Below are 25,725 nucleotides of genomic sequence, written 5' to 3'. Positions count from 1 at the left end.
AATTTTGGACAATAAAAATGCAAGGCAAATGTTCTCAGTTGGTTTATTGGAAGAGAAAAAGGGACCAAGAACAACTTAAAATGAACATTTAATGTCATGGAATATACATTGAATTAGTAAAGCAACATACAATATAGTGACTGTCTGATATATCCGTGATTATTGTCACTAGAACGGACAGTATTTGGGCCCCTTCATTACAGTATAGCTTGCATGTTTGAAAACAATACATAAAATTTTTAAATACACAACAAATACTTTTTCAGTATAATATCCACAATTTTATTTATACTCAATGCGTCGTTAGCTTATATTTATATATATTTTATTTTAATATACATTATGGAATGTGAGGGCTAATTTAAAATAAATTTCTTCTGAACACATTTGAATTTAGTTTCATTGTTTTAATCCCAAAATTTTTATACCTCGAAAGCACTTTTTTATTGCAGTTTATCCACTTTTCAGTTACAATACGTTCACTAAATAAATAAAACAAATCAGTAAAAATAAGGTGATTAGAGTAATAAAAGTGACCACACACCAAGCATATGAGAATATTCGAATGACTTAAAAAATTAAAGAACCGTGATGTGACGACACGACTCACAGAAAAAAAACAACTTATATCCTAAATTATAAATATTTTATAATACACAAGAGGCCAGCTTCAGATTTCTCCTTGAATGCAAACACTAATACAGATCATGAAGCGAAGCTATTATAAATTCAAAAAAAATTCGGCAGTTTTTTAAAGCCATTACGTTGAAAGCTAGAAAAGTTTCATAAATCAACGCTCCATAAAAATACAAACCGAAACATTACAATCGTTTACTGGGGCGGCTGTGCCGTCTGTTGTTGAATTTCAATTTTTTCAACTGTCATGTCTGGATTCATAGCTGTGGCTTCTTGAATGGCTTCAGCTAGGGCTCTGTCATGGTCGATCGGGTCTCCATCCGATTGAATTGTAATTTTCTGCTCAACTCTTGTCTCCACCACACCGTCGCGTTCCGTTTTGTACTAAATACAATTTCTTTACATTGGATCGAAGCAAAAAATGGAAACTTACAGTGATTGTTTCAACAGTTCTGGTCTTAGAACTGATAGTCTGGGAGCTAACAATTTCACCAGTCGCACTGTAATTACCATCGTCAGAAGTCAAATGCACTTTTCTTGCTTCCGTTGCCACCACTGGTACTGAAGTCGTGCTTGTGTGATGTATAGTTGGGTCGCCGCTATAAACCACGCTTTCTGTTTGTACAATACCTCCCGGAACATCCTGAATTAGAAATATTCCGATAAAAAATGAGTCTTGTAGTACTCGGGTGTATGAGTGTAATTGAACAAAAGAAAAAGAAACAAAATGTGTATAGTGTTTTGTTTTGCATAATTGTAGCACCAGCAATGTGTGTTAAAAATGATATGGTCGAGTGATAAGCGATGTTTGATATTTCGACTCTACCATGCCTACATTTCAACACAAATCTAGCTACACATCAAAAATACCCTTACTTACTTTACATTTAAATCAAAATCGAGTCACATGACGTACCTTATAGATGTTACTGTTGTAATATGGATGATTTGGATCATCTGGTGGATCAATGGGTGTGCCTGAATCACCTGAACTAGTCGAGCTAACACTATCTCGTCTGCCCAGCTAAAAGCCATGCAAGGGTAAGAAAAAAGTGAAGAAAGCAAACACAAAAGTTAAGTTTCAAAACAAGAAAAATGATTTCCGTCGATATTCTCATGAAACACACTCAATGTGTTAAATACAAAAGAAAAATAAACGAAAAAAATTAAAATAATAACCTGATCTCCACTAACAACAGTACTGGTTGTTTTTACTTCCTGGGTAACAGTGCGTTGTTCTTGTCTTGTCGCACTCGACGTCATCGAATGGGCCACGGTTTTTTCTTCAAGTTGTTGAGTGCGTGCGTTAGTGCCTAGATCTTCGTGCGTTGTAGCGGTACGTGTCGTTACAGCACGGGCGGTAACAAAAGGTGATTTACCATCATCGATCGGTGCATCCGCCTTCGTACGTAAAATTAAACAAAATCATAATGAACAGAAATAAAAAAAAATAACTGAATCAACAAAACGCCATAAAAGAAAATTCTGAATAGAAAATGAGGTCTCCCAATGTATATTTCTTCAATAAAGGAACATTTAAAATGAGTACCAAAAATCATCCTTATTTCTTTATCTTTTAACACGTTACCGAAATTAATTTATGTTTCGATGTGAAATTTTGTCATTGTTCACATAATTAAAGACAAGACAAAGTAAGGATTTTTTTTATACAATTTAATAAATATTTTAATAAAAACTATGAGAATGTTTTGTTACGTCAAAACTATTATACTCGTACTATTTACAATACAAAGTTTGCACGTAATGATTTTAGCGAAACTAATTGTTTCTAGGTAAAAAATAAAACAAAACAGTATTTGCTCCCAATAATAACTTAAGCCCGTTTTGAAAATATTATTTAAAAAAAAATAAAAAAAGTACAACCAATCTACTTACACATGTATTATCGCAGTGATTAACCCTTCCCTATTAAATTTTGCTTTGTTTTTTTCACAACTAAGTAAGGTATATTTTAAGCAACAATTTATAATTTCTTTACTATAACTAGAAAATTTAGTAAATTTTTGTCCTAAAATTCAAAAAACTAAAAACATACATTAAAAAAGTGAAATTTCGGAAGTGATTATTAGAAAAACATCAGCCAGATGTGAATGAATATGAAATGAAAAAACAAACAAAAACCAAAAACACTGCAATTGCATGTAACTGTAATAAAACGAAACAATATTATTAATTGACTGGTTTTTGCAATGTACAGGGTGTTTCAATTGACCACAAAATAAATATCTTATTTAAAACACCCTGCAGAAAAAAATGTGAAAATCAAACAAGTAGAATAAAATAAATTTGAGTCAAGCTATTTCTTTTACCGATAATTAAAAAAATTATAATCACCTTATTAACGTGTGTCGAAACCGTGATTTCTCCCGTCCGTCCATCTTCCACCCTCTCTTCAATATTCTGCGTCACCCCATCTTTATCTTTCGTCACGATCTGTTTGGTCGTCGTCTTGACAATCACAGGAGTCGTCGGCGATTTAGCCGTTTTTATCGAAAGATTGGGGATATCTTTCAAATTTTCAGCCGCATATTCGTTCAAATCGTCATCACTCGAAGCATTGGAATCGTCATCTTTGTATGTCTTCACTTTAATTTTCGTGTCTTTCAAGTCAGGGAAGTGACTCAAGTCGATTTGGGCGTAATTCAAAATCAATTGGCCTGTAACAGGGTCCCGTCTCGCCGTCTTGGGATCGATATCTAGCGTGTCTGGATCGATATCGCCCCACTCGGTGTGAATTTTACCCGTCACGGGATCGATTTCACCAGAAAGTGTCAACACTTGCGATACTTTCGTGTTAGAGCTCTTGACCATGGGATCGTTGGGATTGACTTGGACAATTTTACCGGTCTTAGGGTCGAGCATTGTGTAAATGTACACAGTCTGGGTGGTCACATTGACGATTTTACCGGTTTTTTCGTCAAATTGGCAATCTTTCGGATCGATTTCCTTCACTTTACCAGTTGGATCAGACTCGTTGAGCATGTAGATACGAATTATTACCAATTTGCCTGTTTTCGGATCGATCTTGCCATATTTCGTGTAAATGTTTCCTGATTTTTGATCAATTTCAGACGCGGCATATAACGGAGCACCGCTATCGTCAATTTCTCCTGTTTTCGTGAAAACTTGATTCGTCTCAGGGTCAATTTTAGCATTGCTTGGGTCCACTTTAACAATCTTTGAAATAGCACCAGTCTTCGGGTCGATTGTACCATAAATCGTTATAATATATCCAGTAATAGGGTCAATATGACCGGTCGAATAAACATCCTGCTTACTAACATTATCATGATGGTCAAATACCCAAACTTGGTTGGTTTTGGGATCAATCTTGATATTTTCAACAGTTCTTGGAACAATTTCTCCGGATTTGTTCACTTGAGGGTCATTTATTAAAACACTCATTATTCTACCGAAGTAAGGGTCGACTTTTCCGGTTTTAGGATTAACGTAACCGCCCTTGAACAAAACTTGTCCGGTATGAGGATCAATTTGGCCCTGTTTGACCTCCTGACGACCTGTTTTAGGATCAATGTAGGTCAGAGTGCCATTAACAGGGTCCAGTTGGCCATATTTCGTATCAATTTTGTGAGTACTGGGATTGTAGAGAGCGTTGGAAATTTCAGGAGTGATATTTTTCGTATCGATTGTATTTTTCTTAGGGTCGACTTTGCCAACAAACGTGATGACATGTACTTCCGGCTCGACTTCCGATCCAATTTTAATCACCTGGCCGAGATCCGGATTCACGCTATCGGTTTTCGGATCTTTCACATTGCTTGTAATAATGATATTTCCTTCCGGATCAATTTGAATCGGTCTGGATTCGCTTTTACCGGTCTTGGGATCCACACTTGTGATTTTACCCGATTTCAAATCGATTGTTCCGTATTTAGTAACAATTTCACCGGTAGCGGAAATCTTTTTACCTTTCGAGTTCTCCATTTGACCATTATTTACATCGACAGCTCCGGTAACCGGATTTTTCTTCGCTGTGATCGTTGTTATCTCAACAACCGGATCATTCTGTCCAGCAATACTGATGATTTGACCTAGAGAATTATCAATTTTTCCTGTTTTCGGATCTGCAACACCACTACTAACGATCACTTGGCCGTTATTTTCGTTAACTTGGGCCGACTTGGCGTCGATTTTACCGGATTTGGGGTCGTTTACGATCAATTTACCGCTCTTAGGATCAATCAAACCGTATTTAGACTCAATCAGACCAGTTTCAGGATTTAATAAGGCAGTCGACTGTTCAATCTGGCCCTTCTCCGAATCAATTTTACCAGTTTTAGGATCAATCTTAGTCGTTATCACCGTGATCTTAATTGTTCTTTTTTTGGGTATTGGAGCTGCGTTAGGATCCTGAGCTTGTTTCAAACCGACTACTGAAAATACCTGGCCTATAGTATTGTCTGGTTTTCCGGTCGCAGGATCAATCACTGGGCCCCCATTCACTGTGATTTGACCCGTTGAAGGGTCTACTTTACCCGGAACTTTTTCAACGTTACCAGTCGCGGTATCACGTGTTATCAACGATCCGGATTTAGGGTCAATCTGTCCATATTTAGTTTCAATAAAACCAGTTGTAGGGTCCACGATTCCGGTTATTTGTTCCACTTGGCCATTTTCTGTATCAACAAAACCAGTTTTGGGATCTTTTTTCGATGTTATAACCATGATTTTGACGATACGTCGTTTGGGTACTAGAGCATCACCGGGTGGTGCTTTGGCCGGTATTACAGTACTCTGTACCGCACCAGGTTGTGTAAGTTTAGTTTCAACCGGTTTAGGTACAGTAGTTGCCACCCTCTGCAATTCCTTCTCAGAGGGCTGTTGTGACGTCACCGGATCTATCGCAGGTTCAGTAATATGGACGGAAATAGCCCGTCCCAGATCCTTGTCAACTTTACCATTTTTCGGATTAACGAAACCACCCTTAAATATCAGTTCACCAGTATTTGAATCAATATGTCCAGGCCTGGTGTCAGTTTTTCCAGATTTGGGATCAGTGACAATCAACGTGTCTTCAACCGGATCCAAGACACCATACTTAGTATAAATTTTGTTTTTATCTGGATCGTAAAGCCCCGGTGTTGTATCTGGAACAGCATTCTTCGAATCAATTGTATTCTTCTTCGAATCAACTTTTCCAACATATGTCGTAATTTGAATCTCTGGATCAACCTCATTTCCGACTTGCACAACCTGGACCAAATTCGGATCAACAGTTTTTGTTTTCGGATCAACTACACCACCCGAAATAATAATATTATCATCTTTATCAACAGTGACTGGTTTTTCGTGTACTTGGCCGGTCTTAGGGTCACGTGTTGTGATTCTCATTAACTTCAAATTGATTGTTCCTTGCTTGGTGACAATTTCACCAGTATCGGGAATAATTTTTCCATTCGTTGTTTCCATTCGTCCATTCGCCAGGTCAATAGAGCCAGTTTTGGGGTCTTTTCGTGCAGTTATGGTGGTAATAACAACAGCAGGATGTTGTGGATCGACAACATTAATGACTTGAGACAAATTCGGATCGACTTTGCCATTCTTATCAACGATATTGTCATTGATGTAAATCTGTCCAGTATTTTCATCGATTTTGATTGGTGTAACAACAGCTTTGCCCGATTTATCTTTCTGTACGATTTTCTCATTTTGTGGATCGATTTTGCCATATTTTGATTCGATAATTCCACTCACCGGATCAACAGTTGCTGTCAATTTCTCAACAGTGCCTTTCTCGGTATCAATTCTTCCAGTTTTCGGGTCTTTCTTACTGGTAATAACCAAAATTTTAATGACACGTTTCTTGGGGGTCGGATGCGTCTTAAGAGCATATTTGACTGCTTGTTTTGGTTCTTTAGTTTCTCCAGAACCGACAACTGTGATCACCTGCCCTAAATTATTATCCTTTTTGCCCGATTTCGGATCAAGTACTGGCCCGTTAATAATTTGAATTTGTCCTGAAACTGGATCAACTTGTCCTTGGACGGTTTCTTTTTTGGCTGTTGCAGGATCTGTAAACGTAATCGTGCCTTTTTTCGGATCAATTAAGCCATATTTCGAATCGATTTCACCAGATGGGTGTAGAATACCAGCCGATTGGTCTACATAACCATTCTCAACATCCAAATGACCAGTTTTCGGATCTCTTTTCGCCGTTATTACCAATAATTTAACCATTTTGTTCTTCTCTTTGGGTACAAATGGTGGCGGCCCCGGTAACTTGACTGGAGACACAGCGACTGGTTTTTTAACATCATCTAAAAATCTCGGTTGGTTGACAACAGCAGGATCAACTTTCTGTCCCTTGACGTCCACTTTAATCGTTCTGCCAAAATTGTTGTCAACTTTACCGGTCTTAGGATTAACCAATCCTTTAAAGAGGATTTCACCGGAATTGGGATCGCGCTGCCCTTGCTTGATTTCGGTTTTACCAGTCTTGGGATCGAAATAACTTAATGTTTCTTCAATAGGATCAAAAACGCCATATTTCGTGTACACTTTATTGGTATCAGGGTCATACAATCCCGTTGATTCTTCCGCCGGTGATAAGTTCTTCGGGTCGAGTCCTTTCTTATCGACTTTCCCAGAAACTGAAATAATTTTCACTTCTGGATCAGTTTCAGGGCCAACTTGAAGAATTTGACTGAGATTATCATCCTTAACTCCAGTTTTGGGATGTATTATCCCGCTCAAAATGATTATGTTGTCTTGAGCATCGAATTGAACTGGACGTTCCTCAATTTTTCCTGTCTTTGGATCACGTGTCAGGATTTTTTTATTTTTCACATCGATGGAACCGTATTTTGTAATGATCAAGTTATGTTTGTTGTCGATTTTACCATTAGTGGTTTCCTTATGTGCCTGAGTTGGGTCCAATTGACCGGTTTTGGGGTCCCGTTTTGCTGTTACAGCGGTAATCGGAACGATAGCGTCACCTTCTTCTGTAATGGTAATCACCTGTCCTAAACTGTTATCAATTTTTCCAGATTTCGAATCAACTACGCCATCTTTGACGAGGATTTGGCCCAAATTAGCGTCAATTTCAATAGAACGAACATCAGTTTTTCCAGATTTGGGGTCTTTATGGGCGATTTTCTGATTAACCGGATCTATGATTCCATATTTAGTGTCGATATGACCCGTCATAGGATCCAAGGTAGCATCCAGATTTTCTGTAGTTCCTTTTTCGACTTCAATTCTGCCAGTTTTCGGATCCTTCTTCGCAGTAACCACAGTAATTTTAACCACACGCTTTTTGGGAGCTATTGCCAGCGGACTTGTAATTGGGTGTTTCTGTTGGCCAGAAATTGCAATGATTTGACCCAAAGTCGAATCTCTTTTCCCCGACTTCGGATCAATGACTGATCCCGAAGTGATAATAATTTGCTTAGTGATAGGATCAATGTGACCTTGAACAACTTCCTTTTGCCCATTTTGCGGATCAGTGATAATAACAGTACCATTTCCAGGATCAAGTAATCCATATTTGGAATCAATCAGTCCAGTCTCAACATTTTGTTGAGCTTCAGTTACATCAACACTCGCATTTTCCAAGTCAATCCTTCCAGTTTTAGGATCCTTCTTTCCGGTAATAACGAACAACTTAACAACCCTCTTTTTAGCTCCTGGAACCGACGGAATGGGGGTCGCGGCTGCAGCCCCAGGTTTCGCAGTTTTCTCGAGTGGGGCCTCATGCATATATTGCTCCCCGGCCAAAAACGCGGCAGTATCTGCCTTGGGATCCTTAAACCCGGGACTGAGTTTTTTAAGTTTATCTTCTTCACCTGGTGCGTAATTGAAAGCCAATCCTGTTGCTCTTTTTGTCGAAGGTGATTGTTGGCTCTCCGGATCGCTCTTGGGGCTCGACGGAGAGTTCTGTTGTTCGTAGTTGAATCCAATAGGGGTGAAGGGTTTTTTCGGGGTACCTTGTTCGTCGTCGTAATCATATTCGCGAGTATAGCCTGGAAGTTGTGGAGAACCTAGAGGAGGACCGCCTTTCTCTGGCGTTTTCTCGGCAACAGCAACTTTTTCTTTCTTCTCTTTCGGGGTTTTGTCACGTTTAGAACCGAAAAGGAAACCGGGACTCTGATTTGGCAAAGCAAACATGCAAAAAATTAATCTGACATGCAACAAAGTTGCTAAAACTATCGTAAAAAGTTCTACACCACGAACGATTTCAATAATACACAAAGCTAAATTCTACTACGCATTTCGGAAACGACTAAAAAATTCTACTGTGACATACCTTTGATTTTTCTTTCTTTTCTTTTCCAGGTGTTTCGCCTTCACCACTGGAATTGAGATCAACATCAGTGCCATTCTGATCAGGTGCATTGATGTCTTTATTTTCTTTATCTTTCTCCTTATCGTCTTTTTCTTTTTTCTTGCCGAATAGACTACCAGTAGGTAAAACAGCGACGCCTCCGATAGGTTTCTAGTAAAATAAATCAAAAAGTAAAGAAAACAAACCGTTTTTGATATATGAAAAAAAGCAGCGAAATTCATATGAAGCAAAGACAAAAGCTACCATAACGAGAGTTCTTTTTGCTATACAGATAATAAAAAGCAAAACAAGACTGTATAGATTAGAATATTCTTCTACTCAGAGCTGTCATAAGACCCTTGCAGGAAATTATGCAATCATTCCAGCCTTCCTAACCTAAATCTCGTACCAAAGAACAAACCAACACACAGAACTCTCTAATTTTATAACAAAAACCAAAATTAAAATCACAAACCAATCAGAGTTCTGCTCCAATTTCATATTTACAACCACACACAAAAGCAACGAAAAATTAAAATATAAATAGAAATCTGTTTTATGTAAGCCTTCTTGAATGGTCGTAAATTTTCGATAAGTATATTACAATTCTACTAGCAATCAAATGATATAAATAGCACCAAGACAAGGCGTCAACAAACACTGCTGAAAAAATCATGAAAAATAAATTTTTAAAACACCTTCTGATTTTTCTCGGCTTCGTATTCTCCTTCCACGGAACTGCCAGAACTAATCGAAGCCGCCGATCCGGCACCACTGCCTTTCCGAGCAAGCTAATTGTTTTAACGCCAAAATAAAATCATTTTGCCAATTTATGAAGTTAAAAAACAAAAACAAAAACTAGAAACACACCTTTTCTTTTTTCTCCTTCTTCTCTTTCGGTGATTTTACTTTCGCCGGACTTTGATTGTCAATGTCGGGAATGTGTTCTGGAGGGTGTGACATTGTATGCCGTTTATTAGCCTCGTTATAGTCATCTTCAGGATGCGAACCTCCCAGAGCTATAAAATTCGATAAATAAATTTGAATTAAACAAAACAAATGACATACGGTCCATGCTACGGGAAGCTAAACGCTTGCCAGTTAAAGATCTTTCGAATTGTGGAGCAGGTCGGTCAATCGGAGTTTTCTTAGTTTCATAATGAGTTCGTCCGGAGTAACGGAATTTGGACCCGAGTTTTGGGAATAAAGAAGACTTTTGGTTGGTTTCAGGGGACATCAATCTTTAAATCAAGGCATCCAATTTATTTTTTGAAAATGAGACCAGTTTTACTCACCTAAAGAAAGTGTGATGTTCTACACAAGTCTTCCAAAGCTTCTTGGCAGCTCGATGGTTTGCTAACTTGAAACCGATCGTAGATTCGAATTGTTCGAATTCTCCTGGTCGGATTTTTATATAAAAATTGTGGCGTTTGTAGCTAATTTTAAGGATTTTGGGCCAAGCAAATCGATTGATTCTAAGTCTGTCTCTGTAAACTAGAAGACCAGAAGCACACACACCCAACATAATATCGACACCTTCCGAGTCTTTAGCTGGGTGCAAGTCAACGCCGTACATTGCCAATTTCTTAGCGTTTTCTAAGTAGTGCAATTCTGCTTCGGCTGGAGTTTGTCCCCTATTGAATAAAAACTGTTTCATTTGTTTGATTAATAAGTAGATGACTTACTTGTGGGTTCGGTGAAGCTCTATGACTTTATCTTCTAGATCCTGAGTATGGTTGGGGGCAAATTTAAAATCTTTTAAATAATTGCGTCCCATAGTATCAGGATCGTAATCGCCCAATTCAGACTGAACAAGGTACGAACCGAGCAAGGCATGAGTGACAAAAGAACAAGGCAAACGATTACTTAAAATATCGTTGCGGATTTGAAGACACAGCTGGTAGCGAGTGATGTCTTCTTGGAGTTGAGCGGGATCGGGAGGGTAGAATTTCACTTGGAAACTAAACTTCCAAGGCTCCGCTGCAAAACTCGATTAGTTTCATAACTCAAAAAAAAAAAAAAAATGAAAACCTACATTTTAAAAACTTCGAAATTCTCTTGTCGAGATCTAACCAGTTTCTAGGATCGTGTCTGTCTGCGTAGACAAGACCGAAATAATCCTTCTCAATTAGATTAATCGCTTCGCATACTTTATCGAGCAGGTCTTTCCCTTTGGCTTTCCGCTAGAATTGCAATAAATCAGTCTGATGCATTGGAGTTTTGATCGGTGATATTTACCTCAATGCTGACATCCAAAACGGTACCATCCAGCATTGTGACATGAGCCAAAGTGTTACCTGTGCTTCGACCCAAAGTCGAAGACTTGCTTTTGGCAGGAGATGAGTCGTTATCAACAGCCATTTTTTTCTCACCAGGCATGCTCGCCTTTTAGTCTGTGGGTAAAATAATTGAAGAAATTACATTAACGAAGAGACAGTTTTATGCAATCATAAACCCACACGCTAGTTTGCGTGTTTCGCAAAAATATCGCGCAGACGAACTGTCGCCTAGAGGTTTTTTGTACGATCTAGAAATTCAGATTTTCAAGTCGAAAACTTTTCCGACAGCCAAACAATGACTGAGATTCCCGGGATTATTACTTTTTTATTTAAAAGAACCCACATTTATTTACTTATCTTTTTGATTAAGAAAAAATTTCGTAGGAACAGTTTTCGTAAAAAATTTGTAGAAAGGGATGTAAACGACAATTATCAGTACAACCAAAAACTAAAACTTATCTTCTAGGAGTGGCTCCATGATTATGTTTCTTCCGTTTGTCAAACAGTGGAAAAATTTTTGTAACAAAAACACATTGAGAATTTTATATAAATATCTTAAAGTTATAATAAAAAGTCTCAGTGTAGTTCACAAAAGAAAAAAAAACATGAGTCAAAGTTTGTTTTATCAAATTAATTATTTGTTTCGTCATTCAGAATTTTATCACGGTATTTCAAAATTTCCAATACACCATATAAATGTGTTTAAATTAGATACATATCTGTAAATGCGTGACTCGTACGTATGCCGTATAAAATAACGTAAATCAAGATGCAGAAAATCAATGGGAAAAAATATCCACAAGAAGGTTCAATTACACATAATTTAATTGTATTTAATGCACGTGGATATGCATATGTGAACGTTTTACGAATTTTTATTACTCTACTATGCCTACGTATTTTATCACACATTCTTTCCTCATTATTACAAATGAATTCTGATTAAATTTATTTCAAAAGTATTATTTATGTTCACAAAAAATAATTAAACCAAATTAAAATCAATTATTTATTAATAAACAAAAACAACACTTATTTTGATTATCTGCAAAAAAAAAAAATCGGTCCTTCTATTACTTCAACATCTTATTTTCTATAATCCAAGTACATATTTTTCAATTGCTACTTTATTTTATTACTTTTATAAAATTCTCAGTTATTGAAAAAATCAATTTCATCGGAATTAGTTGTAGTAATCATAAATCAATGTCATGAAACAAACTTTCTAAAGCCTTGCTAAGAAGAGGTACTACGGAAACCATTAATATGCAATTATGCAGCTAGGTATACCAAAACCAACAAAGTTATAAATTTTATGCAAAAACTCAAAAAATGATATGATTGAGGTGATTATTTAATCAGTTTTTTAACAAACTCTGTAGTATAAAATATTATGTTTACAATTGAAAATATTCAGGAAAATGGTACCGAGGATAAATTTTGGTTTTCAACAAATTAAGATGTTTACCGCTCATCAAAACATGAGTCCAAACGAAACATCCTCTTTCTGACTTGCATAAGTATTTGATTATTATTCAATCATGTAAGAATAACGGAACTTGTTGGTGTCGGTATATCCTTTTTACCAAATTAAATATTATTCATTCATTACTCTACTTCTCGGCGCAACATGTTATTAATCACAAGAGAAGATATCATTAATCTTGTGTCACTTGCAATAACATGATTTAAATTAAAACTGTAACCCCATATTTATTTTAGTGTGAAATAAACCCGCCACATGTGTGAACCGAAGATAAGCAGAATAGATGAAAAATAACATTTGAGAAAGTTATAAAAAAGTAAGAAAATTAGATTGAATCGTGCGAGCAAACCATGCCAGATTGGTGATTTACGACTTGTTTGTTTAAGTAATTGAAATGAAGTTACCTCGTTTATAAGAAAATTGCTTCCACACATGAACATGAATTTTAGTTGTAAAAAATATACAAATGCTTTTATACAAAATATACAATGTGGTTTCCGCTATTTGTTCCCTTTTGATGGGAAATTAAATTGTTTAATAATTGACTGACTTGTTACACACATGTTCCTGCCTATGATATGCGATCCATGCAATAAATTCTTTTCATGATCCCCACAATTACTTCCATTGTCAACATTATACCTGTCTTGAGATCAAATTACGTCTAATGATATCCCATATGCACACAAATCAACTGCATCCATATAAGATAAATGAAACCAGAAACAATAGAATTGAGTCTTAGCAAATTTTTTGTTTATAATAATAATCAGTGGGTACCAAGCATACGCAATTTCATAAATTGCTTTCTAAAGTTTCTATTTATTATCTCATTATGAGAAAAAGTTTGTGAATGGATTTATTATTACATTTTTGTTGGCACATATGGTACAAGAAAAAAGTACATGTGGGTGGCATCACCAAAAAATGTGTAAGAAAACAATCTTATTACAGCACATATACGAATTTATTAACTCCAGTTTATTGATAACAAAATTTACATTGTATGCAAATTTGCATGTTTAATAACCTTGCAGGTGTTCTTTTTGTAGATTCGCAAACCTTAATACTAACTGCATTGTACTCGAAAAATTCACATATAAGTAATTTATTTAAAAAAAGACATGCATGAGTTCGTTCCCTTTATTTATGAACCATGAAATATCTTCATAAAATAATTACTTAGATTCTCATTATCATATCATTAATCCCTTGGTAGAACCACCCCTAGTTAAAAATACACTTTTATCAACACTCAATAAATAATGGGTGAGTCGTCACGGTCAATGACCATTAACTTGTTAAGCTACGTTCATATTAGAATCTACAGGTGAGTGTGATCGTTAAAACCTAAACACCTGTAGACTCTAATCTACCAAGCCCACAAAATCCGAAAACTGACTTTTTCGTCCGTTTTTTTAAAAAAAATGAGGTGTGTCATAATCTAATTACGTGAGACGAGAAAGTGACTAGACAGTAATTATGCAGAAAAGTGTATTTTTAGTAAATGAGTAATCTTTGGTGATGACCTTTTATAAATATTATGTCATGTGCAATCGTTAAAATAAAATTATTTTGTGATGGAATGCGACGCCACTTGTTAATATTTATTAATAGAAAGTTGATTTTGGATAAATTTGTCCTTTAGTGCACAATAAATATTAAAACAACTGTAGTAAACAACAATATAATGTGATTCCTAAATAGGAGCAATTCAGATAGAATTATTTATCATCTAATGACAAATTAATTAACATTTTAACATTCTTCAATCGCTAAATTGAAAATACGTGTAAGAGACATTCAAAAAGAATTACAACTATTATAACATCTTAAATGATGAGGTCATGGGGTCATTTTGCTATATATAACAGCTCCTAATGATTTGTAAGTGGTCACAATTCAGAAGATTTTTATTGGTTCACATTTTTTTATTTTTCAAAAATACAAGAAACTTCAATACAAGTTTATGTTCCAAAACTGAATTCATTTGAGAAATAAATCAATAAATACAATTTTATTTAATCAATATTTTTCAAATAAAAATATTTCTCCTTGGAAACTGGGAAATAAATGGATCTGATTTTATCAAAACGGAAATGTCACCATAGGCACGCTAAACACTATGAACAGGAAACGCTAGTTATGGGTGAATCACCCGGTATATATTCAAAAACTGCAATTACATCCTAACATTTTTTGGAAATATTCGTGGATGTGGATGCTTAGAGTGAAATTTAGATTTCTGTATCGATTTTCCTTTCAAGATTGAAGTGTTTTCATATTGAGAAACCTCAACAAGTCTTGAATATTTTGGGATTTTCGACGAACCGAGTATATTTTTGTATCAAACATAAGTTGATTTCAAAACATGTTCTATTTAAAAGAGTGCAAAAACCGGGTTGGCACTTATAAACAATATGTGCAAGTAAATTTATTTCGAAATTTTCAAAATCAAAATCAAAAAACCGACTCAAAAAATTTGGATCAAGAGTGCGTATTTTGACATACCATCATAACAAAACACAATAGCTTTTTAATGGGGCACTTATTGGGCCGAGTTGGACTTAAAGCGGATTGAATTTACGCAAAATCTCTTTTTTAGGGTTGAAGGAGACTTACTTTATCAGCAACAGATATTATCCATTAATTTTTTATAAAGAATTTTCTTATGGAAACGGCACACACATTCACAGCGAACTGGGATGGGCCACACCATAAACAACAAACGATCAACGATGCTGAATCGACTAAACTACTCTAACCTGCAAATGACACCTTGTTCTACATTTACATTTACACAGCGTGTGTCATTTTCAAGATAACAATGTTTATTTTACACATGAACTTGCACATTGGGGTCATGAAATGATTCATATGATACGAAAACTGATCTTATTGATTGATTATCGGTCGGTACTACTTTTCGCTTGGCCTTTAATCGGCGCAGGAATACAAAATGGCGGGCAAACATTTAAAACATTACGTCATTTTATATACATAGCAATGAGTGCCAGCGTCACGCCCCACAAATAATAAGATGCTCAGCCTTATTATTATTATTACGATTGTTGCATTTTTCTATTCTGACTAATAGCGCCGCGGTAAATTGGTGACAACGTGTTTGTGGTCACTGGTCGCAGTGTGTTCCGAACCGAAAACAAAAGAGCAACGCTGTTATTAATTTTTTGGCTAACTTTAATTCTTGATAAGCTTCACTATTCAGGGAATTATAATAGTATTTGTGTTAAAGCATAAATAAAAGACAAATATTCATTGCAGTTTTATTTAGTTCTTATAAAAAAAACATTTTAACAACTAGGCATCTGCAATAGTTACTTCAACCTCCACGCCAGGCTCGATGTTGATTGAGGTGATTTGCTTAACGATCTCCGAGGGGGAGTGCAAATCAATGACTCTCTTATGAATCCTCATCTGGAATCTGTCCCAAGTCTTGGAACCTTCACCACATGGTGTTTTCCTTGTTGTAATACGCAAGATCTTGGTAGGCATACGTACTGGCCCCTTGACGCGTAATTTTTGCTTTTTGGCAGCGTCAATCAAGTCCGAACAGACTTTTTCAAGCGAACGAACGTTTCTAGATGTTAGAGTAATCCTGATATGGTGGATTGGGGGCGCATCCTGGCCGGGTTTCTCGGGGTTAACCTCTTTGATAGCAGATGCCTTCAAAAAATGAAAGATGCGTTACTTTTTCATATTATTCCTACGCATTAAAGAAAAAATGATGCTTACCATTTTTTATTAATATTCTGGTCGAGATAATCAACTTATTACCAAAAGTTGACCAGCGCTGAACCAGAATTAACCTGGTACTCAGCCACGCGGTTTCAAAAGTGATCGAGGTTAGGGATTTTTCTTACCACGCGTGCTTAGGAAGTTGAAAGCACTGTTTATGGAGCGGTACTTTTAAAATTGTTTCTCAATAACAAAATCGCACAAGTTATAATAAAGGTTGTATTTTGGAAATTAATACAATTCAGATTCTATTGTTAATTACTAAGAGCTACTAGCATAGACATTTTGATAAGACAACAAAGCTTTCTAAAATTCTTGAAAAATAAAAACACTATTTGATTTAGTTATTGTACCTGTAGAAGCATAATGAAGAAATGATAAAGTACATTGTATTTAAGAAAATAGATTTTTACAATTATCTTTAGACTGTATTCAACGAAAAAAAAAATTGGTCATTTAAAATCTGCACTTTACAAAAAATATATTTCTATTTTTAACTATTTTATACAACCGTGACAATTTTGTAAAAAATTTTAAATGACCAACAAAACATACTTTTTGGCTTTAGTTTTACAACTCAAAAATCGCACTCGCGTAAAAGATCAAATAAAATCTATTAAAATAATGAAAACAATAGATAATTAACAAATTTTATTTACTTCTCTCCAACAAAAAATGTTTACCTATAATAAAAACTAGCATTAAGATCTCAAAGATAATCATAACTATCAAACACATAAATACTATATTTTAATGCATGTGGAATATACAATAATATAATCTTTAAAACAAATTCTGATCGAAACTCTCTTTATACCGTCAGAACTCATTTACAAACACTTTATCCCGGATACGTTAAAACTAACTTACTTAATAATTAGTTTGCCAAAAATATTATCTGATGAAATGCCAAGTGTAAAACATGAAAAGAACGAAATACAAACTTTGTACTCGGACATACACATTGAAGGTTGGTTTTATTATACAAACTTTAATTCTAAAACGCTTCAACAAGTTCACGTTGATATAAGCTGTAAAAATAAAATTACTTGGGTAAATAATTACAAAAAAAAACAACAAAACTTACAGATTTTACAGTAGACTTTATGAAATCCTTTTTGTGTGCGAGATCAAAGTCAGGATAGTGTGCATAAACTTGTTGACAAACTGTCTTCATTGTAATCTGTTCCAAGTTAGCGCCTTCTAAAATTTCTTTCACGTAGCTTTTTATCTCATCATCCTGGAATTAAATTGTCACAGATAAAGTATTTAAGTAATAAAATAAAAACATACAGTGGGAGGTTGAGCGCTCTTTGCTGCTTTTTTGACTAAAGGCTCATCTTCAGAAGAACTGCTTGCTTCCTTTTGCTCGCTCTCTTCTTCCTCTTCTTCTTCCTCTTCAGAACTTTCTTTGTTCTTTTTCTTTCCCGCTTTACCTGATTTTTTTGTGGCTGGTCTCCCCCGTTTTCCAGTACCTTTGCCTTTATTTTTATTGTTAGCCTTTGCAGTCTTCCTCCGTTTAGTCTTAGGCTCCTCCTGGAACTATGACAAAATATTATAATTTCACACTAAATTAATATTTTAAACAAAATACTTACGTCGCTATCTTCATCTGAACTAGCACTTTCCATATCGCTCTCTTCATCCTCAGAATCAACCTTTTTGCGATCAACACGTTTGCGTTTTTTAACGCTTGGTTTTTCATCGCTGCCTTCATCAGAGGGTTCAAAGTCTTCATCGCTGGCACTAGAACTATCATCCTTCAGATTAGATCTTCTACCTTTATCTCGTCCTGACCTTCCGCTATGCCTCTCATCACTCGAATAGTTATCATGAGATGAATATCCTCTGTTGTTTGCTCTTACAGCTGCAGTTCTTTTAGGTCTTCCTCCTCCAACGGGTTTACCAGAATCTTTAGGTTCTAATAGAAAATCAAGTATCCTCTCAATAATATCATCTTTAGTCCCTGTTTTCTGAAGGTCAAGCATTTCACAAATGCTTTTAAGTTGCTTTACATCGCATTTTGTCATAGATGCCACCTTTTTGGAATATTCCTCTGAATCTTTTTTAAACTCAAAGCCATTGAATTTTTTGATGTTCTTCTTAATCATTGTACTTTTTCCTTGCAATTTGAAGAGAATTTTGTGGAGAAGTCTCATATCCTCGTTTTTAAAACGGGAAATTGACGCGTCAATCCGCGGTATCGCACCCAGAGAAGTACCAGACCCATTGGGTATCTCAATCTTTACAGCCTTAAACGCAAGAAATAGGAAAACAATATTTTAATTTTTAGATACCTACTTCTTTTGTTTCTGATGGAAATTCCTCGTTAAAACGCTGTACATTTTTACGTTCCCTTTTCCCAGATTTTTCAAGAGGTTGGTCAAGTAATGGCACGTCTTTTTCATCCTCATCACCGTCCTCACTCTTTTCATCCTCCTGCTCGCTATTTTCCTCCTCATCCTTTGCTTTAGCTTTAGTTTTCTCTTCTTTTTTATCAGTAGGCTTCACATCGTTTTTAGCGTTTTCTACTTTTTCTGTTGCCGCTTTATCGGTTTCAGGCTTTTTATCGGACTCATCGGAAACGTCATTTAGGGCTTCCTTGGGCTTTGAGTCCTCCTCTTTCTTCTCAACGCTGTTTGCAGTTGCTGCGTCAGGCTTGGCGTCTTTTGCGTCTTGAGAAGAATCGGTATTTTCAGCCTCATTCTTCTCGTTAGACTATAACACAATTTAATTTTTTCATTATTTTCTCACACTAGCAACTTTATTTTTGTTGTAATTTTCGTTTTCCCGCTTTTTCAAATATCAACATACGCCATGTTGAAATTTCTTTCACTAACATGTTGTTTTTTATGCGATTTAGCAACGAAAGCAGTGCGATAAAATTGTGAATTTAACATCAATAGGGCCTTAGATTCTGATCTATTTTTTCAGAAATAAATAAATGAGAGTACTTACCTCTGAAGAGAGATTTTTAGAAGAATCACCTTCACTAGACATCTTAACTGTCATATACCGCGTCTAGAAATGTCCAATAAGAAGTCACACGCATTGCATAATCGACCAATGCAAATGTTGCGTATGGTCACTGTGTAAAGAGATTCAATAAATGCTTGTATTACTGAAATTTTTACAAAACTGCGACGCTACGGACACTTTTCTGCCGTTAAAATTAAGAGAAATTCCAATTTCACGTAATTAGAGGCACTCCAAGGTCGAATTTCTAGTATTTATTCACCATTTATGAAACTTTTCAACTAATTTTCAAACAAATCGTAGCAACTATCTTTTTTCATTTGTTTTGGATGTGGCTAAAGTATCGACACGACAAATTTGCCGAAAAACATTTTTTCCAACAAACATATTTGTATAATATCAGTGGTGAACTTAAACCTGATAAAAAATTCAATCCAAAATTTAAATTTAATAGATTTTGCAAATAAAATAACCCTCTCAGTATTTTTGGTCCTACCACCACGTCATACGACGCCAAAAGAGAAAGCAGTATAAAATTGCTTGCATTGAAAAGAGTTGGGTATATTTGATGTATTAAAAATACAGAAAAAAATTTGCAGGTTGTGGCTGTGCTGTCACACGTGAAATTATTTCTGAATTTCATCATTTTTTCAAATATTTTTTACAATAATATAGGTATTTATGATATTTATAACTTACCGACGTAGTTTATTTTTATACAAAGTCATTAACTTTTTGTTAAAATCAGTTTTTGTTAATGTAACCTAAAAATTCGTTTCCATATTTTTAGGTAAAAATGCCTCTCTCCTGTAGATTTTACAGGGAAAAATACCCTGAGGTCGAAGATGTGGTGATGGTAAACGTTCGAGCCATTGCAGAAATGGGGGCTTACGTCCATTTACTGGAGTATAAGAACATTGAAGGCATGATTTTGCTTTCTGAATTGTCGAGAAGACGTATTCGTTCAATAAATAAATTAATTAGAGTAGGAAAAACGGAACCTGTTGTTGTAATAAGAGTGGACAAGGACAAGGGTTACATTGACTTGTCAAAAAGGCGTGTTAGTGCTGAAGATGTAGAGAAGTGCACTGAACGATTTGCTAAAGCAAAAGCTGTCAATTCGATCCTCAGGCACGTCGCTGAATTGCTCAAATATGAGTCAGATGAGCAGTTGGAGGAGTTGTACCAAAAAACTGCTTGGTACTTTGAAGAGAAGTACAAGAAAAACAAAGCAAGTGCTTATGATTTCTTCAAGCAGGCAGTCGCGTAATTACCCCCTTTACATATTGTTTTTACAACGTAATTATTTCAAAACTTTTAGTGATCCCAGCATATTGGCAGAATGTGAGTTGGACGATAGAACCAAGGAAGTATTGTTGAGTAATATCAAGAGGAAATTGACTTCTCAGGCAGTTAAAATTCGCGCTGATATCGAATGTGCATGTTATGGCTATGAGGGAATTGACGCTGTTAAAACAGCCTTGAAGTCCGGTTTGTCGCTCTCAACCGAGGAATTACCGATTAAGATCAATCTTATTGCCCCTCCTCTTTATGGTAAAAAAACTCATTTTTAAATAATTGTTTTATTGTGTATTTTTAGTAATGACCACTTCCACGCCTGAAAAACAAGACGGTCTAAAAATACTAAACGATGCTATTGAGAAAATAAAAGCAACAATTTCTGAATTAGGTGGAGTTTTTAATGTTCAAATGGCCGTAAGTAATTTTATGAGTGTTTAGGAACGACTTTTTATGTAATTTTTAGCCTAAAGTTGTAACAGCTACTGATGAAGCTGAGTTACAAAGACAAATGGAAAGAGCTGAATTGGAAAACACTGAAGTTGCGGGCGACGACGATGATGAAGAAGATGGAGATGAGGGACAAGTTTATAATGAAAATGATAATGAATCTGAACCTGAAGAAAATTAAACAACTCACAAAAATTTTATGATTAAATACCATGTGTATTATAAGTTTTTATATTGAAGCTTGTGGTTTAATTCAATATTTTAAGCCAATAAAATATTGTAAAGGTGAAAATGTGTTTATTATGTAAAGAGAAAAATACAATTAACCCTCAAAAAATTTTGGTAGTTCGTCTCCCAAAACCACTCTGCGCTCAATTCCTTGCTCTGTAATAATTCCTAATCTTACCACACCACCAGAAGAACCATCGCGTGACATTGCAAGTGTCAAGGCTGTGAAAATTAGATTAGGAAAAATATCTCTCGAAAAAACAACTTACTGTGTGTAATAAACTTAACGCAATCTTCTTTTGACATGTTAGGTTTATAGTTGGCGTCAACGTACCCATAGACGTAACTAGACCCTGAACCCCCAATGGAAACCTGTTGCCGCACACACATCCCCCCAATGGGTATTGAATACACTTGGCCCCCTTTGCGTTTATCCCAACCTGCTACCAAAATACCCGCCATCAAAGAATCACGGTAATTATAGCACAGTTCGCGAAAAATTGCAGCCCCCGTTTCCACCAAAGGTTCTTCCCCCAATTCCATTCTAAAAAATCAAAATTTCTATCGAGAACGTTAATCTAAAATTGTCTCTACCCATGGAAACTTAGATGGTAGGCCACAATATCCGCAATAGCCTGAGTATCAGCCGCAGATCCCGAACGGCAGCAGTAAATATGGTCAGTTACTTTAGTCAATTTGTCTGTGACGCGATTAGCGATGTATGCTCTACAATTAGTGGGGTAATTTTTTAGAGGACAAAATTTTGTGCATGTTACCCTGTAGTGGTGCGAGAATCGGCCCCAATTATTACGCCCCCATTGAATTCCGCTGCCATAATAGAGGTCTAAAACAACAAGTCATGTACCTAACCTCAACACGACTTTTTCAGTAAAAAACTTACACCAGTGCTGTGGGCAGCATTCATCCAGTCACTCTCAGCATTTATGCCGTATTCACTTATTACAGGTGGCATTTTCGAGGTAAATTACAGAAAATCTAATTCACAGCTAAAAAGCAGGAACAACCGAACTATTTTGGTTGATTGACAATAACAATGTCGCCAACTGAACGCAAAATTAAATTAAAAATCACTAAACAGTAAACGAAACAGCAGGATTGTTCTTTTTACAATTTTATAAACAAATAAGAAATTATTTTAAGTTTATTGTACAATATTTTCTTTTACAAAATTACATACGGAAAAATAAAATGAATATCTAACATTTAAGGAACAAGTAATGATAAATTATGAAACAATAACGCAATTTAAACAATAATATAATAAATAATTGTTAATAATACATTAAAATGTTAGCAAACAGTCGCTAATAGTGGCGAATTATCGTTAGTCCAATGCAGAATAGATTGCTGACTAACTAGAGTCCAAACATAGGGTATGAAAAACTCTTCTGGTTGATCTTCTTCCACATATTTGAATTTCAAATGCGGAAATTTCTAAAAATTGATAAAAATTAAATATAAGAACTTATTCTAAAACAGTGCAAACCTTTAATTTGTCTTTAGGCCAACGCTTTGCGCCTTGCTGAATAACACTAAGCACCTGATAGGCATCAACTTCGTTTTGTTGCGTTTTATCATCCAACAAGTTTGAAAAATATTTAATAATGATTTCGATATTTTGAAGTATGTCTTGAAACGCAACATTTTCCTTAAAGGGTTCAAAAATATGTTTGTTATACAAAAGCGTGTAAACCAAATTTGGATTATTGACCAAGTGACTGGAAAGACACGAATTGAATATTTCTAAAACCATCCGCAAGACTTCTTCTAGAACTGTAATATCCTGTTCCATATCTTCACCGTCTTGAGACACTGTGATGGCATACTCTGAATTCTTTTCACTTTTCCCATTCAAGAACTTGGTTGACAATTTCTGATACCGTTTTGCTAAAGTCTCAAACAATGAAACCAAACGTTGGCTAACATAAGGGTGCAAATCTCTGAATTGGGCAGACATATTCGCTAAAGCTGCCAAGCAATTTGTGTGTAGGTATTTATCACGCATTTTTAGCATATTGTATTGTACTGTTCTTATCACCACCAGGACCAACAAACCACCTAAGGAGACTTCAGTTAGGGTCCTCTCCGTATACCAGACAATATTTTTCAATTTCTGAAACACCTTTCTTAAGACTGTTCTCATACAACAACGACATAATTACGATTTCATGAATCAATTTGTTGAAAGAATCGTCTTCACTCAGGATCAATAAAATGATAAGTGACATGTAGATGTGATGTGAGTTGCTGTTAGGGGCGTTATATAAAGTCTTCAAAATTGGAACAATCTTAAAAATTATTGTTATTTTAAAAGTGATAAAACCGTGGAGTTGTTACCAAGTGATCTAAATCCGTTCTATTTAAAAGAAAAGCCCTAAATGAATCATTTCTATGAATTAGTAAATAAAGTAATAATGTGGTCACGTCCCCTGACGCTTTTTTACAAATTGTTTCATAAAGGACGTTGTAATCTATCCTTGAAAAAATATTTGCTTGTATTGGAGCTATTGGATTATTGTCTACAAAATATTTTTTAAATTTTAGATAAATGTACTAGTGAATAAAAACTACCGGCACTATTCATACATAAAAAAAGACTATTCCTATACGGGTTGTTTTTTGTGGTCCAATGATGCACTAATACTAAAATCAGCAGCAAACTCTGGGTGGCTAAAGGTACATCTTGATAATCGCTGGTTTCAGACACCAACACTTCATCAGATTTTCTACTGAACGTCAAAATAGACCACAATTCTGCTGCTATTCCCAGTACAAGGCTGTGACCAGTGTTAGCCCCAAACCCTACAGGCACCTTCGCCTGTTTCATATAATTAGTTAGCAAACATTTGATAAGTAAAGGGGCATGTGTTGTGTGCTTCCCCCTCATTATAAGTCTATAAATATTGCTTTGGTCTGACTTTCGCCCTGAATGTAATTGCACCGATAGAAATATTAAAAGTGTAGTAATGGCCTCAAGATGTATGCCATATGTGGCGTCTTTAACTTCAACATCAACGATAATTTTAACTAGAGCGTCGATAAAAGTTTCAAGTCTTGTCCCACTGCCATTTACTTCAATTTGCTCAATTAATTGCTCCTCGGTCACAGTTTCACAAAGAAACTTAATAATGCAGCGAATAATAAATAATATGTTAAATAACTGCCAAATAAATAAGCTTCTAAAACGAGAATTATGAACAGAAATTATGGAAAAGCAAAGTTATTACGCGTCAGTGTTGGTGGCAGTCAAAAGCTCAGTGGCTCGAGACAGAAAAACGTCAATAATTGAACCTAAATTTCCTGAGGTGTGATTATTTTTCAGCAACAGTTGACAAAGGTTTTCAATTTTTGACTCTAATGCAAGCTGGTCATTACTAAAACAAACAGTTCAATGTTTCTTCTTCCAATGTAGGTGAAATCAAACCTTGTCATTGGTGGAGAAATGTTGAAAGCCACCAGTCTGTTCCAAAAGGGGTCATTTTGCGATATCGCTTGATTGCTCACAAATTTAAGTAAATAATCATTAGTGGACAATTCAAAATTTTTGCTAACAGCGGTACCCATTTCTAAAAAGGGCGAAACTTTTGCAAGACATTAACTAACGATCGATTGTATTTATACTCACTTATTTACTATTAATTTAATGTGTAACGCTCACCATTAGCATTTTTTAGATAAATTTGCTAAGACATAACCTTATCGTAAAAAGTAAACACGTCACCTGTCAAGTGACACTTGAACAAACGACGCACGCCACTGAAAAATCATCAAGTTGTGAAAAGTAGAGTGCTGGACACCACAATCCAACCAATTTTTTTGAGTTTTGAGAACTGTTTGGCATTTCTCAATACGAAACGTCAGATTATTTTTAACAGATTTAAAGCAATTTTAAGCCTTATTGAGTCTAATTCGAAGAATAAAATGTTGTGTTCAACTCGTCTTTGTGTAAATCGGTTCATTTATTCCACCTCGTGCATGATAAACCGCTCGTGAAATAAAAAAGCGTCCGATTTACACCACTCAAACTCATCGAATAAATAACTATTTTGTGTTTATCACAAATTTAAAAGGGATAAGAATAACGTATAAGAATTTTTAAATTATTTAGTGCCGTGCGTCTCCTGATAAATTACAGTGATGGACAGTGAAATAATCCACCCAATTTCTGTGAATTTACAAAAATTCACTGTAGTCTGTGCTTTATTGCTATGCTTTATTGTCATGATAACTGACATTAAATACGAATTGTCTAATTTAATCAAATTCGAACATGCCAGCAGTAAGTGCGT

At 35.4% G+C, this 25,725-nt stretch overlaps 6 protein-coding genes across 10 annotated transcripts; 1 reads left to right on the top strand and 5 right to left on the bottom strand.

The window, feature by feature from the left end:
• Positions 1-27: 27 nt before the first annotated feature.
• Positions 28-15,553, bottom strand: LOC123011722 (protein 4.1 homolog). 3 transcript variants are annotated; one of them, XM_044409307.1, is made up of 15 exons: positions 15,329-15,551; positions 11,180-11,334; positions 10,977-11,124; positions 10,627-10,921; positions 10,237-10,575; positions 10,010-10,182; positions 9,812-9,960; positions 9,640-9,732; positions 8,924-9,112; positions 2,992-8,763; positions 1,816-2,037; positions 1,553-1,660; positions 1,070-1,279; positions 826-1,020; positions 28-772 (listed from the first exon to the last, which is right to left on the bottom strand). In XM_044409307.1, exons 2-14 carry the CDS (start codon positions 11,318-11,320, stop codon positions 832-834), a joined length of 8,028 nt encoding a protein of 2,675 aa, XP_044265242.1. In that variant the 5' UTR covers positions 11,321-11,334; positions 15,329-15,551; the 3' UTR covers positions 28-772; positions 826-831. The 3 variants fall into 3 exon arrangements, with proteins under 3 accessions (XP_044265242.1, XP_044265244.1, XP_044265243.1); XM_044409309.1 differs by lacking the exon at positions 1,553-1,660 and having other exon boundaries at positions 15,329-15,553; XM_044409308.1 differs by lacking the exon at positions 9,640-9,732 and having other exon boundaries at positions 15,329-15,548.
• A 425-nt stretch (positions 15,554-15,978) lies between these two features.
• Positions 15,979-16,621, bottom strand: LOC123011724 (40S ribosomal protein S20). Its single transcript, XM_044409313.1, has 2 exons — positions 16,460-16,621; positions 15,979-16,390 (listed from the first exon to the last, which is right to left on the bottom strand). Exons 1-2 carry the CDS (start codon positions 16,460-16,462, stop codon positions 16,025-16,027), a joined length of 369 nt encoding a protein of 122 aa, XP_044265248.1. The 5' UTR covers positions 16,463-16,621; the 3' UTR covers positions 15,979-16,024.
• Positions 16,622-17,098: 477 nt separating this feature from the next.
• On the bottom strand, positions 17,099-19,745 carry LOC123011723 (protein DEK). 3 transcript variants are annotated; one of them, XM_044409311.1, is made up of 7 exons: positions 19,421-19,745; positions 18,764-19,180; positions 18,260-18,714; positions 18,061-18,214; positions 17,756-18,004; positions 17,550-17,702; positions 17,099-17,493 (listed from the first exon to the last, which is right to left on the bottom strand). In XM_044409311.1, exons 1-7 carry the CDS (start codon positions 19,472-19,474, stop codon positions 17,479-17,481), a joined length of 1,497 nt encoding a protein of 498 aa, XP_044265246.1. In that variant the 5' UTR covers positions 19,475-19,745; the 3' UTR covers positions 17,099-17,478. The 3 variants fall into 3 exon arrangements, with proteins under 3 accessions (XP_044265246.1, XP_044265247.1, XP_044265245.1); XM_044409312.1 differs by having other exon boundaries at positions 18,061-18,208; XM_044409310.1 differs by having other exon boundaries at positions 18,061-18,714.
• Positions 19,746-19,983: 238 nt separating this feature from the next.
• On the top strand, positions 19,984-21,479 carry LOC123010671 (eukaryotic translation initiation factor 2 subunit 1). The gene is made up of 5 exons (XM_044407742.1): positions 19,984-20,113; positions 20,229-20,704; positions 20,760-20,992; positions 21,039-21,154; positions 21,204-21,479. The coding sequence occupies exons 2-5, from the start codon at positions 20,235-20,237 to the stop codon at positions 21,366-21,368; spliced, it is 984 nt and encodes a 327-aa protein (XP_044263677.1). The 5' UTR covers positions 19,984-20,113; positions 20,229-20,234; the 3' UTR covers positions 21,369-21,479.
• Positions 21,470-22,471, bottom strand: LOC123010672 (proteasome subunit beta type-6). Its single transcript, XM_044407743.1, has 5 exons — positions 22,317-22,471; positions 22,192-22,259; positions 22,010-22,141; positions 21,685-21,959; positions 21,470-21,637 (listed from the first exon to the last, which is right to left on the bottom strand). Exons 1-5 carry the CDS (start codon positions 22,386-22,388, stop codon positions 21,510-21,512), a joined length of 675 nt encoding a protein of 224 aa, XP_044263678.1. The 5' UTR covers positions 22,389-22,471; the 3' UTR covers positions 21,470-21,509.
• A 206-nt stretch (positions 22,472-22,677) lies between these two features.
• Positions 22,678-25,201, bottom strand: LOC123010851 (dymeclin). Its single transcript, XM_044408012.1, has 8 exons — positions 25,062-25,201; positions 24,861-25,017; positions 24,664-24,810; positions 24,008-24,615; positions 23,774-23,955; positions 23,599-23,724; positions 22,923-23,549; positions 22,678-22,870 (listed from the first exon to the last, which is right to left on the bottom strand). The coding sequence occupies exons 2-8, from the start codon at positions 24,998-25,000 to the stop codon at positions 22,727-22,729; spliced, it is 1,974 nt and encodes a 657-aa protein (XP_044263947.1). The 5' UTR covers positions 25,001-25,017; positions 25,062-25,201; the 3' UTR covers positions 22,678-22,726.
• Between the last annotated feature and the right edge of the window lie 524 nt (positions 25,202-25,725).

Source organism: Tribolium madens, unplaced genomic scaffold (assembly GCF_015345945.1).
Source record: "Tribolium madens isolate multiple individuals breed KSU strain unplaced genomic scaffold, Tmad_KSU_1.1 Scaffold_91;HRSCAF=231;Tcas5.2_LG7, whole genome shotgun sequence".
In the NCBI taxonomy this organism is placed as follows: domain Eukaryota; kingdom Metazoa; phylum Arthropoda; class Insecta; order Coleoptera; family Tenebrionidae; genus Tribolium; species Tribolium madens.
The sequence above is the reverse complement of the archived record's forward strand: the minus strand, read 5'-3'. Positions and strand labels throughout refer to the sequence as shown.